At 46.8% G+C, this 15,426-nt stretch overlaps 2 protein-coding genes across 2 annotated transcripts; one reads left to right on the forward strand and one right to left on the reverse strand.

The window, feature by feature from the left end:
* Window positions 1–2,422: 2,422 nt before the first annotated feature.
* On the reverse strand, window positions 2,423–8,015 carry LOC146755466 (myosin-binding protein C, cardiac-type-like). Its single transcript, XM_085525508.1, has 4 exons — window positions 8,003–8,015; window positions 6,614–6,889; window positions 4,702–4,970; window positions 2,423–2,650 (listed from the first exon to the last, which is right to left on the reverse strand). Exons 1-3 carry the CDS (start codon window positions 8,013–8,015, stop codon window positions 4,723–4,725), a joined length of 537 nt encoding a protein of 178 aa, XP_085381634.1. The 3' UTR covers window positions 2,423–2,650; window positions 4,702–4,722.
* A 5,100-nt stretch (window positions 8,016–13,115) lies between these two features.
* Window positions 13,116–15,180, forward strand: LOC146755467 (obscurin-like protein 1). The gene is made up of 2 exons (XM_085525627.1): window positions 13,116–13,565; window positions 14,927–15,180. The coding sequence occupies exons 1-2, from the start codon at window positions 13,355–13,357 to the stop codon at window positions 15,079–15,081; spliced, it is 366 nt and encodes a 121-aa protein (XP_085381753.1). The 5' UTR covers window positions 13,116–13,354; the 3' UTR covers window positions 15,082–15,180.
* The last annotated feature ends 246 nt before the right edge of the window (window positions 15,181–15,426 follow it).

Raw genomic sequence — 15,426 nt, forward strand, 5'->3', positions numbered from 1 at the left:
TTCTGTCAACGTTCATGTTTCATTTGCTCTGACAGATACCTCCCAAATCTACCCTTTCTGTAAACCACTATTTGCTGAAACTGCCAGTTTCCTGAGCCAAAAGCATGAGCTACACAACTCACAGAACAGATCCAAAGGCCCCAGAATCACATCCACGTGGTGTGGGAACAGTAAGAGCTGATGGTTTAGAGTCTACACCACAGGCAGCAGCAAAACTGTCTACTACAGGAGCAGAGATATATTGCACACCAGGGACTGAAGGAGCAGAATGCCCCAAGATGGAGAGAGCAAAGACTGCAACCTTTACAAGGGAACAGAACGCAAGCTATGCCCTGCAAGGACACCAGGTCTGTGTGAGCAGAAAGGCAGTAGACTCCCAGTACAGTTGCTCCTCCACATAGCTGACCAAATGCCAAACCTTGACCAGGATTAAGCTCCAATGTGTTCACTGCCATAAGAAAGAAGAGGAGAAAACAGATTCCCTGTCCTAATCAGCGCAGAATACAAGACGAGAACTGTAAAGTTAACAGAGAACAAGATGACTTATGAGCAAAAACCTGTAGAGTGCAGCTACAAATAAAACAGAAGACAAACCCTCGTCATCAGCCAGCTCACTAATGGTCACTCAGAATGCAGCTGATGTGCCCATGGCTATCTGGAGTCTAAGTTAAAATTTACCAGATCTTGTGCAAAATATACTGACACCAGAGCAATCTCTACTGCAGCTGGAGTGAGAGATCTACCTCCGTGCTAAACTCTCAGACTAATGAGAAATGTACAATTAGAAAGGTATCAATGGATTCACGACTGATCATTACATTTACAGAACATGGAACGAATGGTCGTCAACGTGGGATTCAACAAACCAAAGGCAAGTGCAATGCCTCTGACTACAAGTTCTTAGGACACCGACAACCAAACCTCAGTGCAGCCACAGTAGAGATCTGTAACTACTACTGTTGAAATATCAACTGGTAGAGCAGTGTTGCACATTGTACAAATCACAGTTGGACATCCATGGACAGCTGATGATAAAAGTAGTCCTAGGGGAAGAGCTGGATGAAACACTGTTAAAAACAAATAATCATTTTAGCTGCATGTTTGTAAGCATTTATTTTCATCCTCCCCAAAACAGTTTCATGGCAGAATCAAGAGGACACATTCACACAGACGTTTCCACAGCCAGACTATGGAATAATCAAAGAATATCAACCAAAATGTGTTTCCTACCAGTTACATGAATCTTGAAGGTGAGTTTCTGGCCAGCAGCCTCGCAGCTGTACTCCCCTGCATCTTTCTTCTCCACCTGGCTCACCACCAGCCGACGCTGTTTGCCCTCTGACTCAGCCTTGAACTTCTTGCTCGAGGTGATCAGTTTCCCCTCCTTGTACCACTTCACCTCTGTCTTCTCCTGGGCCACCTCGCAGCTCAGCGTGGCATTTTGAGTCAGTACAGCCTTCACCTCTTTTTGTACCTTCTGCTTGTTTGTAAACACATCTTCTTTCTCTGCAGGGACATCACAACAGTCACACCGTTTTGCTGTAGTCTGCTGCAGAGCTAACTCCAGTTCCCCGTTTTCACTATACTTGCCCTTCACAGAGAGCATCGTGATGCCTCATTAAGACAGGAAAATACTTTCCCCTCTATTTTGCCTTGGGAAATGATAAGCATATCATTTCATATCACATCATATCACATCATATCACAAAGCTAAACATTTCTCAGTCTGATAGCAGATTTGGACATGAGATTTAGAACACCTGCATGCACTGCTGAACCTCCTCCCTTATCTTTTTTTTTCTGATGTCTCTCTACATTTCCAGAAAATCAGAAGGGAACGGCCCTCCAGAACAGGTTGCCCAAGGAGACTGGATGCTCCATCCCTGCAGGCATTCAAGGCCAGGCTGGATGTGGTTCTGGGCAGCCTGGGCTGCTGCTTGGCAACCCTGCACATAGGAAGAAGGGGGTTGGAACTGGATGAGCACTGTGGGCCTTTGCAACCCAGGCCATTTATGAGTCTGATTATTGGCATTTTCCACCTAATTGTGTCATTCAAATTTTGTAACCAGATCTGTTCAAACACCTCCCCTTTTCTCACTCCTTGCATGCCTGGTGTGCTCTTGCACTGTAACCCTGCAGACACCAGCTGACTACAAGAGCTGCACAAGTTACCCTCCTTGCCTATTGTTTGTTGCAGTAATTCATTCCTGGATGGAAAAGCACATGTAGAAAAGTGTTGCTATGACACTAGATGACAAAGAAAGTCCTATAGCCAAAATGTTTTGCACCAGAGAGGCTGTCAGTTGATCCTCCAAATGTAAGACACACAAAATGAAGCGTTCCTTTATCTCTGGGATTTCAAGCATTTTCTCACCTCTGACTTTCACTTGGAATGTTGCTTTGTCATCTTTTGTTTCACAGCTGTAGCTCCCTTGGTCTTTCAGGGTCACATTTTTGACCATGAGCTTGCGGTGCATCCCCTGGGAGATGATGGTTGTCCTCTGGTCCTGTTTCACCTCTGTTTGATCTTTCTTCCATACGACAGCTCCGCTTGCAGCTGACACCTCACACACCAGCTCCAGGTCTTCAGAAGGACTGACTGATATTTCTGGAGTCGTTTTGGGCTTGCTGACAGAATTAATGGCTTCATCTGAAGAAAAAAAGAGAAAGTGGTTTACATCCTGACTCAGGCTTATTCAGCACAGCAAGAAGATACAGTTAGAACTGATTGCAATGTCTCTGCTCATTACATTTGGGTGATCGATTTTCACCTCTGGAGGTACTCACATACAAACGTCTGTTTGATTCTCCTGTGTAAGGAAAGAGTAAGTTCTATGCAGAGAGTTCTTATTTCTTTTAATCAATTCTGTATTCTGCACATGTTCTTCTGAAGCTAAAATGAAGGCAGATAAGTAACGTGTTTGCAATACATGAACAAACCTATTCAACACCTTGTCTCTAAGCTAACAAGCAGCGTTTGATGAGCACATCAGTATTTCATGCCCTTCATTCCATCCAGACAGAACCTGCCTGAGGAGCAAGCTGATGGCTGTCAGCTACAGGCAGACCTAGCTTAGTATTGCATTTCTTAGGGCAACAACTGTTGCTTTCAGTCGCTGAATATAACAAGGCCAATTGCTATGCCAGGCACATTTATGGCATCAGTGAACAAATAATTCGTTAAAAATTGTAATAGACAGGAGACATCTATTGTTTTAAAACTAGGTGACCAAAGAAGAACAGTCCCTCTAGAGTCAAGCTGTGAAGAACTAATAGCACCAATCAATGTCACATAGATAGATTACTTCCCTGCCCTAAGACCATCTTGCGACCATTTGGTGCTCCTAATTAAGCCCTCTTGATGGCTTTTTTGTCTGAGCCATGTGACATTTTGTGATAGGAGTTACTGCCAGTGTTCCCTTAACCCAACACCAAAGTAGGAGGTATCCATTCTCAGGGAATCATGCAGGCTTCCTCTGTATTTGATGCTCAGAGACAGCCCCAGAACTTTTTAAATCTTAGCTTAGCTCTCATCCAATAATGTTCATCAAACAGTGCAACTTGTCCTTTGGGGATGCCTTTGTTCTGCATCAACCAGTTCCAACGGAGTCTTCTTGGCTTATTTTAGATCAGTTTTTCAACAGATAAAGCCAGAGTCTTTGAATTACAAAGTGAAATTGCAGAATGCATGATTCTCAACCAAACAGAACGGGAGGTGGGATGCAGGGTGAATACCTGAGCCAACACCACCTGCAAGCAATCCTTCAATATCTTAGGAATCTCTAGCCATCCCAAATCCAGTGTTGTGCTTGATCTATCATCTCTGCTGAGTTTTTAGCTAGCTGATGGTGAGCATCATGGTGGTGATGGGTGAGCAGTCGGACTAGAGGGTCTTAATCAACCTTAAGGATCCTGTGATCAGAGGAACGTGAATGTGCTGTTAAAGTTCACAAGCGCTGCGCTGCAGCATGAGCATACACAGCGAAAGGTTTTCAGTAGAGCTTCGGTTCATAAATGAGGACTGGGTTATGGAAAATAGGCTCAAGATATAAACCAGAAAACAGATCTCAATGCCAGGTTCTGTGAATGCAGCCAGCTGAATTTCACTGATATTGAATTACAATGACAATTTCTTGTGTTATTTTACCCTCCAGCTCCACCCTGAACAGGAACATGTCAGTGACAAGCATTACTCCTCCAGGCTTGACCTGACAGTGCTTTACTTGTACTATGAGCTAATGGCTGTGCTTACAGCACCTCAGGGAGACACCTCAGAGATCACAGCATCGTTCGGGTACAGCAGGAGACACTGAACTCTCCAAATATGGAGTTTAATTTGTCTAAAGAGGAGACAGGTTTCCAATGTTAAGAACTTAGGACCATTTCAGTCAGAGGTTTAAAGATGATGTAAGTGCTGAGGCAATTCATGAACTGGAAGAATGAAGCCCAGATGTGAGGGCTCAAGTCGTGACTCCAGCGTCAGTTGGAGCTAAGGCTGTCCTGAATTCATCACAACACAGTTACATTATTTGCTCATCCTGTGGATTTGCATAGGGACAACAGTAAGATCAGAATTGCTTCAATAGAGCTATGCAATCTTTGTCCTAAATACTGGAAACCCACAGGGCTGGACAAATAAAATGAATTAAGTCTGAAGTGCTTTACATGGATTGTGATCCCATGTTTGCCTCACAAACTTACCTGAGACTTTCCAATCAAAAATCAGAGTGTCATCTCCAATTTTGCAGATGTTCCCTCGTCTTCTTTCGTTACAGCTGAAGCCACAAGCTTATGCAGTTTCCCTTTATCTTCCATTGTGAATTTCTTACTGGTCGTGATTTCTTTGCCATTTTTGTACCACTTCACCATGACATTGGCTTCAGAGGTCTCAGAAACAAATTCAGCTTGTTTTCCAGCAACTGCCCTGATAACTCCTCCAGTTGTCCCTTTGATTATGAAGTCTGCCAGTGCTGAAACAAAATATGGACACTCAAAATACATATGATGGTAAAGAACTGCAGGGACATTGGTGACCATGAGGCATTCATTTATCATAAGATCAAATGTGCACGTTTAATCCTAGTTCTAATTGCTAGATTCTAATTCAGAAGCTGGCAAATTGGCAGCTTTTATAAACCACGTACCAGATTACCTTATCTCCACAAGTTGAAGGACATACACTGTACAGGGGACAGAGCCAAAGGAAGAAGCCCAAGGCTTCAAGAAAATGTCTAAAATAGGAAAACTGAGGAAAGAATTGGAACAAGCAAACTAGAAGGAAATCAATGGAGGGGGTATCTATTACTGCACTGTAACCCCCTGGCAAACAAATCGAGCCTAAAAGATGGAGATGTCACTTAGGACTGAAAAGAAAAACAGAATTCCTTTATGGAAATTAATTGGAGTGCAAAAGTTAGATGATAAAACTGGCCCCTATTAACACACAGTGGAATAATTGACTTCAAAGATTCAAAATCTCACCACTGTCTTAGCCAAAAGTTTAAGCCTAAGTCCACGGTCCTATTTTACTGAGGGTAATTGAGCTTGTTTTCCAACTTCTTGTTAACATATCATTTCAAAACAGCGCACACAACTGAGTTGGGTCTGTTGAGACAGCGCAGTCAGAGCTGCTAAAATCAAAGTCTGGATTATGCATGCATTTGTTCTGCAGTTCCAAGAACACGCGTGTATAATACAAATTCAACAACGTTCTACAGAATGCCTGTATTTAGGAGCTCGAGAGCCAGCTGATGGACACTGGGATGACTGAGATCCTGTCAATACATTTAACTCCATCCTATCATACAGTCACATTTCATTCATTTTTTCAGGAACTGTCTCTTATCATTGTAGTCCCCTCACCACTGCTGGATGTGAGCCCAATCACACAAAAGCAGCTGCTGGTTTTCACTGCAGATACTGCAGTAAGGAGAAACAGCCTCCGGACTGGACCAGCTGAGCGTGGCCCTACCAGGATTTGCTCCAAAGTTCTTATTACCAGTAGTGCTTCCTGATGAAATAATGGGGGTCCTCCTTTGATTCCAACCCCAACCCAACCCACCATGTCCCCTGATAACATCCATCAGGGCCACATCTCGACAGCTCCTGAACACCTCCAGGGATCCCACCACCTCCCTGGGCAGCCTGTGCCAGTTAATTCTGTGGACAGACCTGCCAGTATGAAATATCATGCTAACATGACAAAGAGAGAGAAGAAAAGCAAAATTAAGACTAGCTGACAAGCCTTGGCAGGAAGTTCTGCTCTCCATCAATTTAGTTCCTGTGACTCTTCACAGTTCTCTTCTACGTTTGGGATCACTGCTACAAAAAGAGCTGTTGACATCATCTCTCGTGGCCAACATGAGAGAAGAGCAGGAAGGCTGGGATGCTCTTTTTCCTATCTTTCCCTTGATTTCCTCTATATCTTAGGGACGAATCACAGGACAGAACACAGAAATCAAATGGCTCTACAAAGCAGATTGGCCAGTTCAAGTCAAAACAGCCACTGAAAACACCCGAGACGCTGTCTGACAACAGCTGGACTATCGGGGAGTCAGGTGAATGCAGTCTGCTGGCCCTGGGCAGGAAGAGGACAGCCCAGACTGTCACATACCTTTCACTGAAAGCTGATAGAGCATTTTATCCCCCTCACAGATGCACTGACAACTTCCAGCAGCATCCATTGAGACGCTGTGAATTTTCAGGGTGTGTTTCCTCCCCACAATGTGCAGCTCATATTTTCCACTGGCCTTGAGCTCCTTCCCATCCTTCATCCACTCCACAGTAGCACCTGTGTCTGAAAGCTCAGCCTGCAGTTTGGCTTCCTCACGCAGCCGAGCGCAGATCTTTTCTACATCTTTGCTCTTATTGGTAAATCTCACTGCAGCACCTGTCAGGAGCAAAGGCCGTGTTATTTCAATTTATATCAGGCTAACGTGGTCAATGTTTGCTGCAACATCTCTGAAAAAGTATCACCTTCTGTTCCTGCACTCATCATTGTGTCAGTGCTGAGCAATTCAAGATATTTCATTTGGTCTTCTTGCCGGATTTACTAAGTAAAAATCAACCAAACATCTCCTTCTACTGATTAAGAATGCTCTAAACATGCTTCTGCAGAGGTTTCCACCCAATGACAAACAAGTCCTCCCATAATGAATGTTTATTTGTAATATTTTGTCATGCAAAGCTGATTGATAGAGATATTATTGGAATGATTGCTCCCCTACTTCTAAACTATTCCAGTGCAATCAGAAAGGCTATCTGAACCTGGAGCTGAAAATACTGCTCTATGGTGATGCAGTGGTAAACCTGGTGACTGAATGCACTGGCCAATAGCTGTGAACTGCAGACATTCATCAGCTGGCATGAAGCAATCTGGTTCAGATACCAAGCAGCTGGGTAGATTGGCTTACCCTACACTCAGTGCTATCATGTTTAGGTCATTACCAGGACTCACGTCAGTCCATGGGATGCAATTTCAGGTATTTGGTACAGTCAGTGAATGCCTGCAGCCCCAGTTCTAATCATCAGATCACAGCAACTATGCCTTGACTGTAAGAGGAAAGGAGAAGGATCAAAGCAAATACCTCTCACTCTCATCTTGGTGCTGACATCAACATTTTTGGCAACAAATTTCACTTCTGCTCCATCATCGTTCTTGGTGACGTTCTTTATGATTAGGCTGGGAGTAGTTTGGGTTCTCTTGATGATGCAGGTGTTGCTTTCCTGTAAGACTTTACCACTGAGGTACCAAATGCCGCAACACATTGTTGTAAGGTCAATAGTAAACATGGCATCCCCTCCAGGTACAGCTTCACCAGTTGTTAGGGGGGATTTCACAGCCAGGACTGGTTCTGAGGAAGAACAACATGGATGTCTTAATGCTCTTGAGATGCAAGTCTGGTATCTCAATTAGAAATGGAAGATTAAATCATAGGGACATTTCTACTTCTCCCTTTGCATGAGTGCTGGAAGAAGCACTTCTATGCTTAAGATCTGTTACAGATCTTGCACATATGAGATATCAAAAGATAAGGATATTCATGTCTCTGTCACAGAAACAGAACTTGTATCACTTCAGTGGTAGCTGGAGGTTGATATGAGATAGGAGAACTAGGAATAAAGGAAAGCCTTTATTGTGTTAATGCACTACTATCCTTAAAGTCAAAGGAAGCATCTTGAGGGAACCAACACAGCTGCTCAGCACACACTGACCCATTTCCATTGGGGTTTTTGTGCTTACCAAGGTGCACGCTCCCTGGGAATTCCAGAGACGGGCTCTGTCCATGCGCATTTACTGCAGACACTTGGAACTGATCATCAGCCTCTGCAGACAGATTTACAGCCCCTGCACAGCTCTATATAACAGTCTTATAGAACTACCTCTAGTTGAAGCAATCTCCACACAGAGATCCTTTCCCAGCACACTCCGACACGGGGGGGGGGCAAAACGGGGAGGGGGCCACATACACACACAGCACCGGGGGGGGCCCGTAACTGACCCCCACCCATCCTTTAAAGGGGTGGGGGGTCCGTTTTAATGGGGGGGGGGCCGAGACCACCTTCACCCCCCCCCCCATCCCTTAAAAGGGGGGTGTCCATTTTGGTGGGGGGGGGGCAGTGACAATCCCCCCCCCCCCATCGTTTAAAGGAGGGGGGGTCCGAGACCACCCCCCCACACCCCATCTTTTAAGGGGGGGGTCGAGGGCTCATGGGGGGCAGCACAACGTGCACAACTTTGGGGGGGGGGGCTTTAAAAGGCGGGGGTTACAAAAAGCATAGCTCTCAACTATAGATGGGATTGGGGGGGGCTGTATCGATGGGGGGGGCCCCTTCATGCAGGGGGGGCACAGCGTAAGGCAGCGGCTTTGAGGGGGGGGTTGGGGCTGTTTGGCCTTTGGGGGGGTTATTGTGTGCCCCACCCCCACCACCCCCACACACAATGGGGTGTTAATGTGGGGGGGGGGGGGGCTTAGATTAGTTGCGTTGCGTTCCCTATAGCTGCCCCCCCCCCCGTCATTAACCCCCCCGCTTTATCCTTACGGCTGAGCCCCCCCCCGACAGCTCCCCATTCATCTTGATGGGGGGGGGGTTGTCACACGACCCCGGCGCGGCTTACGGCACATCGTCGACCCCACCCCCACCCCCCATAACCCCACCCGGGGGGGGGAGGGGGCGATGTGGTGAGTTGGGGGGGGGTTCCGGAGTTGGGGGGTGGGGGTGAGCAAAGCGCAATATGGGGGGGGGGTCCTATAACTGGAGGGCAGCGGCTGCACAAAGAGCCCGCGGGGGTCGGAGAGCAGCACTTTGGCTGGGGGCGGGGTCCACGGGGTCCGGGGGTAATGCTGTTCCACCCCCTCCCCCACCCCCCACTGCCGACCCCCCCCCGCGTTGCCCCCCCGCCCCAACGTCAGCTCCTGCGGCAGCTCCTCGTTGCTCTCCTCCTCCTCCTCTTCCTCGTCTGGGGGTCAATATGTGGGGGGGGGTCCCATCGGGCAGCGGCAGCTCCGCCGGCTCCGATTGGCTGAGCCGCAGTGCGCGGGAGCGGCTGTTGTGTGCCGGTCGGTGGAGGGGCGGCTCTTCATGGAGCTGCCCCGCAGCCAACAACAGCCTGAATGAGATCCTGGAGTCCCAGACGCTGGAGGATGAGCTGGGAAAGAGCAGAGGCTCCCCACAGAAGGGCAAATCACGTCTGATAACGTGAGTGTGGAGCACAGCCAGCCCCTTCCTCACATGTGTGGGGCTTCCATGTTCCTCTGTGCCCATTGCAGTGTGCCACCCCAATCCTGCTGCCCAGCCAGGAGTGGATGGGATGAGCAGGTTGGGATGCACAGAGCAGTGCTCAGACATTGCTGGGACATTTGTGCACTGCTGTTGAGCTTCCCTTTGTGCAGCAGGGGAGAGGATGGAGGTTTACAGGTGGATGGTTGTTATTTCTATGGCATTGCACAGGTGGTAGAACCTTGTCCATTCCCAAAGTTATTGCAGGGCATGCGGGAATTTGTGCAGTTGTAGTTCCTGAATTGTGCTATGTAAAACCCTCCTGTAAATGGGGATGTTTTGTAATGCCTGCTGGGGCTGCAGGCAGCATTGCCTTCCTCCTTAGGGGGCAGGTTTAATCACAAACCTCCCTATTTCCTATCACAAACGTCCTACAAACCATGTCTGGGCATTGCTGTCTCGGCCTGGATCTCAGCTCCTGAGACTGTCAGATGTGAAGCAGCAGCAGCTGGGACAGGGCTGGCTCTGTGTGCCCTCTGTGGGTCTGTGGGCACAGAGTGGGGCAGAGGGATGACTGTGAGAGGGAGGAATTGCCCAGCCACTAGAAAGAGGAAATCAGCTGAAAAGGGGAGATTTTAGAAGCACTGAGGCTGTGGCTGCTTTGACAGTAAGAAGAAACCAAGCTGTCACTGTGCAGATGGGAACTCCAGTAGGAGAGCTGTGGTGGCTTTACAGATGGCAGACAGCAGCTGGAGTGTAGAGCCAAGGGTAGGGGGGGGATCTTCCTCTTAGCAATGCCATGCAAAGAATGATGCAGACTCCTGCAGGGTCGGCTTTGCTGTGTGACCCTGGGTGGAAGCAGCTGGAAGGTCTCAGCCCTTCTGCGTTATCCCAGGAGCTGGGGCAGTGCTCGGTCTCATCCCACCTCTGCTAATAGCAAATGCAGAATCCCTTATCTGTGTGCCCTTTTCTCTCATGTAGAGTCACCAACCCTGGGAAGTTCACAAAAAGTTTGGGTGTTGTGTTGAGGGATGTGATTTAACTGGGAAGTATTGGTGATGGTTGGACTGGATGATCATAAGATCATCCAGATCATAAGATCTGAGATCATAAGATCATAAGATCATCCAGGTCTTTTCCAACCTTGAAAATTCTATGGAGTTGTAGCAGATTGTGGGGGTGTAGGTGTGGTATATATATGTACACAGATGGGAATATCCGTATGGAAAAGATAGATCCATGTGTGTTCTGGGCTGCACTGAAAAAGGGGTGGCCAGCAGGAGAGGGAGGTGATTGTCCCCTCCTGCTCAGCTCTTGTGAGGCCATATTTGCAGCACTGTGTCCAGGCCTGGGAAGGATGTGGAGCTGTTGGGGGGGGTCCAGAGGAGGGCCACTGTGATGATCAGAGGGCTGGAGCAGCTCTCCTATGAGGAAAGGTGGAGGGATCTGGGCTTGTTTAGCCTGGAGAATGGAAGGCTGTGGGGAGACCTCACTGTGGCCTTTGAGTACTTGATTGGAGCGTATAAACCGGAGGGGGAATGGCTGTTTATGAGGGTGGACAGTGATAGAACAAGGGGGAATGGTTTTAAACTGAGACAGGGGAGGTTTAGGTTGGATATTAGGAAGATGTTTTTCGCTCAGAGGGTGGTGACGCACTGGAACAGGTTGCCCAAGGAGGCTGTGGATGCCCCATCCCTGCAGGCATTCAAGGCCAGTCTGGATGTGGCTCTGGGCAGCCTGGTCTGGTGGTTGGCATCCCTGCACATAGCAGGGGGTTGGAACTGGATGATCTTTGGGATCCTTTTCAACCCAGGCCATTCTATGACTGTACAGTTCCATAGTGGAACAAATATAATATGCTAACTATGTAAAACATGGAGTCAGACCTGTGTGATTTGTCCACACCAGGAGGTGATTAGAAAACAATTTGTAAGCTACAAAGCTGCTTGCATGAAAGGAAAAGAAAATAAAACTACAAGAAAAAGGGAAAACCTTTCTTCCTGAAAATAGGAAGAATAATGGACCTGACATGAAATTTGGGTGAAGCTGCCTGATTTTATGAAGCTATTCCCATTATTTTCTTGGTGCTGTGTTTCCCAAATGAGTGGTTTCTGGCTGTGCTGCAGCACCAGTCTGCATGTGAACATCAACTCTATTCACCGTCTGGGAAGATTAGGACTTCCCTTCTCCCACCAGCACCACTGAATTACAGTTACTCAGTGGTTAAACAAAGGAATCCTTAAAGAAGGGTTTACAGCTGTCCTGTTGTCTGAAGTGCTTGGGGCATTCTGATGCTATTAAGCTCTATGTATTAACAAGTTAAAAAAGGTAGGCATCTGATTGTTGTGACAGTTTCTAAGTGATTTGGAAAGCTGTACCACCCAACCACTCCTTCTGTTTGATGGAGGTGACAAAGCTCAGTTTAATTTCTGACTGCTGTTTAAATCCTGAAGCTGGAGCTGGTTCCTGGAGCAGAAAAAGCTCGGAAGCTGTCCCTCCTACAAGCAGGCACCTCTGAGCAAAATATGACATCTCAATTTCTGATGGTAAGGTCAGGAGATCTGATTCCAGCGTCTAGCTTTCGGCTTCATGCTGTGTTAGTGGGACCTTTGGCATCTAGCACTGACCAACAGCAACTGACAGGCTGATAACAGTGCAACCCAAAGCAGTTATGTGTCTCTTTATGTTATGAGGGAAAATTGCATTGCATTGAGATTTCCTATTTTTACACTTTGCAGATCTAACTCGCTGCTGGAAGAATCCTGTACGCCATGTTCACACCATTTTCTATGAGCTGGATGAGTCTGTTGTTGGCATTTTAATACCATTGACCAGGCAGGCAATATGTATGGAGTATTTGGCTCTCTCTACAGTCATGAATATTTGAGTATCTTCAACATGTGGCTCATTGCTTCCATTTCAGGCTGCCCAGAGAAGCTGTGGGTGCCTGTCCTTGGTGTTGAAGGCGAGGTTGGATGGGTGATGGGCAGCCTGAGCTGGTTAGTGGGCAGCCAGCCCATGGCAGGGTGTTTAGAACTGGATGATCTTGAAGGTTTCTTCCAACCCAAGCCCTCCCGTGATCCTATGATTCTGTGATTTCATTCAGGTTTATTAAGATGAGATGAGTTCTCCTAAATGCGCTGTTCTCCATGATTATAATTGGAGTCTAGATGGATGACTTAAACCAGACACCAAACTTTCTGATGGCCAAAATGAAATGAAATCAATCCTTTACTGTGTCAGTAGTCTGTAACTAGAGCCCATCAGGTAACTCCCAGCCTCCTGCCTGTATCAGTGGCTGCACACAGTGAAAAAGTCTGATGGGATTTTAACCTCTAAAATGTTCCAAAGCAACCAGAGGGTGAATATATTCACTATGCAAATACCTGCAGGAATAAGCTTGTCATGTATGTCCTCAGGTACCACAGTAGTTAATGGTGGGACTCAGTAGGTCATGCTGAAAGTTGAGTCTGCTGATCTTGAAGGTCTTTTCCAGCCTACATGACCTTATGCTAATATTTCTGAAATTTATTTCTGTTCAGCTCCCAGAAAACCTCCCACCCAGCCCCCAGCTGACCCCGTGGTGAAAAATAAAACAGAAACCTCAGTGACGCTGGCATGGTCCCCTCCGAAGATGCACCGCCCCATTCCAACCAATGGCTACGTCGTGGAATGCAAGAAACTAACTGGCTTCACCTGGGTGAGGTGCCACGAGTCTCATGTCCCCGTCCCAGAGTTCACGGTGAGCAATCTGTCTGAAGAGGCTGATGATCAGTTCCGAGTGTCTGCAGTCAATGCGCATGGACAGAGCCCGTCTCTGGAATTCCCAGGGAGCGTGCACCTTGGTAAGCACAAAAACCCCAATGGAAATGGGTCAGTGTGTGCTGAGCAGCTGTGTTGGTTCCCTAAAGATGTTTCCTTTGACTTTAAGGATAGTAGTGCATTAACACACCAAAGGCTTTCCCTTATTCCTAGTTCTCCTATCTCCTATCAACCTCCAGCTACCACTAAAGTGATACAAGTTCTATTTCTGTGACAGAGACATGAATATCCTTATCTTTTGATATCTCACATGTGCAAGAGGCAGAACTTTCTGTAACAGATCTTAAGCACAGAAGTGCTTCTTCTAGCACTCATGCAAAGGGAGAAGTAGAAATGTCCCTATGATTTAATCTTCCATCTCTAAATGAGATACCAGACTTGCATCTAAAGAGCATTAAGACATCCATGTTGTTCTTCCTCAGGACCAGTCCTGGTTGTGAAATCCCCCCTAGCAACTGGTGAAGCTGTACCTGGAGGGGATGCCATGTTTACTATTGACCTTACAACAACGTGTTGCGGCACTTGGTACCTCAGTGGTAAAGTTTTACAGGAAAGCGAGACCTGCATCATCAAGAGAACCCAAACTACTCACAGCCTAATCATAAAGAACGTCACCAAGAACGATGATGGAGCAGAAGTGAAATTTGTTGCCAAAAATGTTGGTTTCAGCAGCAAGATGAGAGTGAGAGGTATTTGCTTTGATCCTTCTCCTTTCCTCTTACAGTCAAGGCATAGTTGCTGTGATCTGATGATTAGAACTGGGGCTGCAGGCATTCACTGACTGTACCAAATACCTGAAATTGCATCCCATGGACTGACGTGAGTCCCGGTAATGACCTAAACATGATAGCACTGAGTGTAGGGTAAGCCAGTCTACCCAGCTGCTTGGTATCTGAACCAGATTGCTTCATGCCAGCTGATGAATGTCTGCAGTTCACAGCTATTGGCCAGTGCATTCAGTCAGCAGGTTTACCACTGCATCACCATAGAGCAGTACTTTCAGCTCCAGGTTCAGACAGCCTTTCTGATTGCACTGGAATAGTTTAGAAATAGGGGAGCAATCATTCCAATAATATATCTATCAATCAGCTTTGCATGAGAAATAGAACAAATAAAGATTCATTATGGGAGGAGCTGTTTGTCATTGGGTGGAAACCTCTGCAGAAGCATGTTTAGAGCATTATTAATCAGTAGAAGGAGATGTTTGGTTGATTTTTACTTAGTAAATCCGGCAAGAAGACCAAATGAAACATCTTGAATTGCTCAGCACTGACACAATGATGAGTGCAGGAACAGAGGTGATACTTTTTCAGAGATCTTGCAGCAAACATTGACCACGTTAGCCTGATATCAATTGAAATAACGCGGCCTTTGCTCCTGACAGGTGCTGCAGTGAGATTTACCAATAAGAGCAAAGATGTAGAAAAGATCTGCGCTCGGCTGCGTGAGGAAGCCAAACTGCAGGCTGAGCTTTCAGACACAGGTGCTACTGTGGAGTGGATGAAGGATGGGAAGGAGCTCAAGGCCAGTGAAAAATAGGAACTGCACATTGTGGGGAAGAAACACACCCTGAAAATTCACAGCGTCTCTATGGATGCTGCTGGAAGTTGTCAGTGCATCTGTGAGGGGGATAAAATGCTCTATCAGCTTTCAGTGAAAGGTATGTGACAGTCTGGGCTGTCCTCTTCCTGCCCAGGGCCAGCAGACTGCATTCACCTGACTCCCCGACAGTCCAGCTGTTGTCAGACAGCATCTGGGGTGTTTTCAGTGGGTGTTTTGACTTGAACTGGCCAATCTGCTTTGTAGAGCCATTTGATTTCTGTGTTCTGTCCTGTGATTCGTCCCTAAGATATAGAGGAAATCAAGGGAAAGATAGGAAAAAGA

This window comes from Coturnix japonica, chromosome 32 (assembly GCF_054131305.1).
Source record: "Coturnix japonica strain WE chromosome 32, WE-NBRP24, whole genome shotgun sequence".
Classification (NCBI taxonomy): domain Eukaryota; kingdom Metazoa; phylum Chordata; class Aves; order Galliformes; family Phasianidae; genus Coturnix; species Coturnix japonica.

Bases quoted from the DNA above. Each gene is read 5' to 3' on its own strand.
- LOC146755467 (XM_085525627.1), top strand. From the start codon at position 13,355: ATGCACCGCCCCATTCCAACCAATGGCTACGTCGTGGAATGCAAGAAA. The intron at 13,566-14,926 runs GTAAGCACAAAA...TGCTCCTGACAG, and splicing joins CCCAGGGAGCGTGCACCTTG to GTGCTGCAGTGAGATTTACC.
- LOC146755466 (XM_085525508.1), bottom strand. The intron at 4,971-6,613 runs GTATGTGACAGT...ATTTTGTTTCAG, and splicing joins CTATCAGCTTTCAGTGAAAG to CACTGGCAGACTTCATAATC.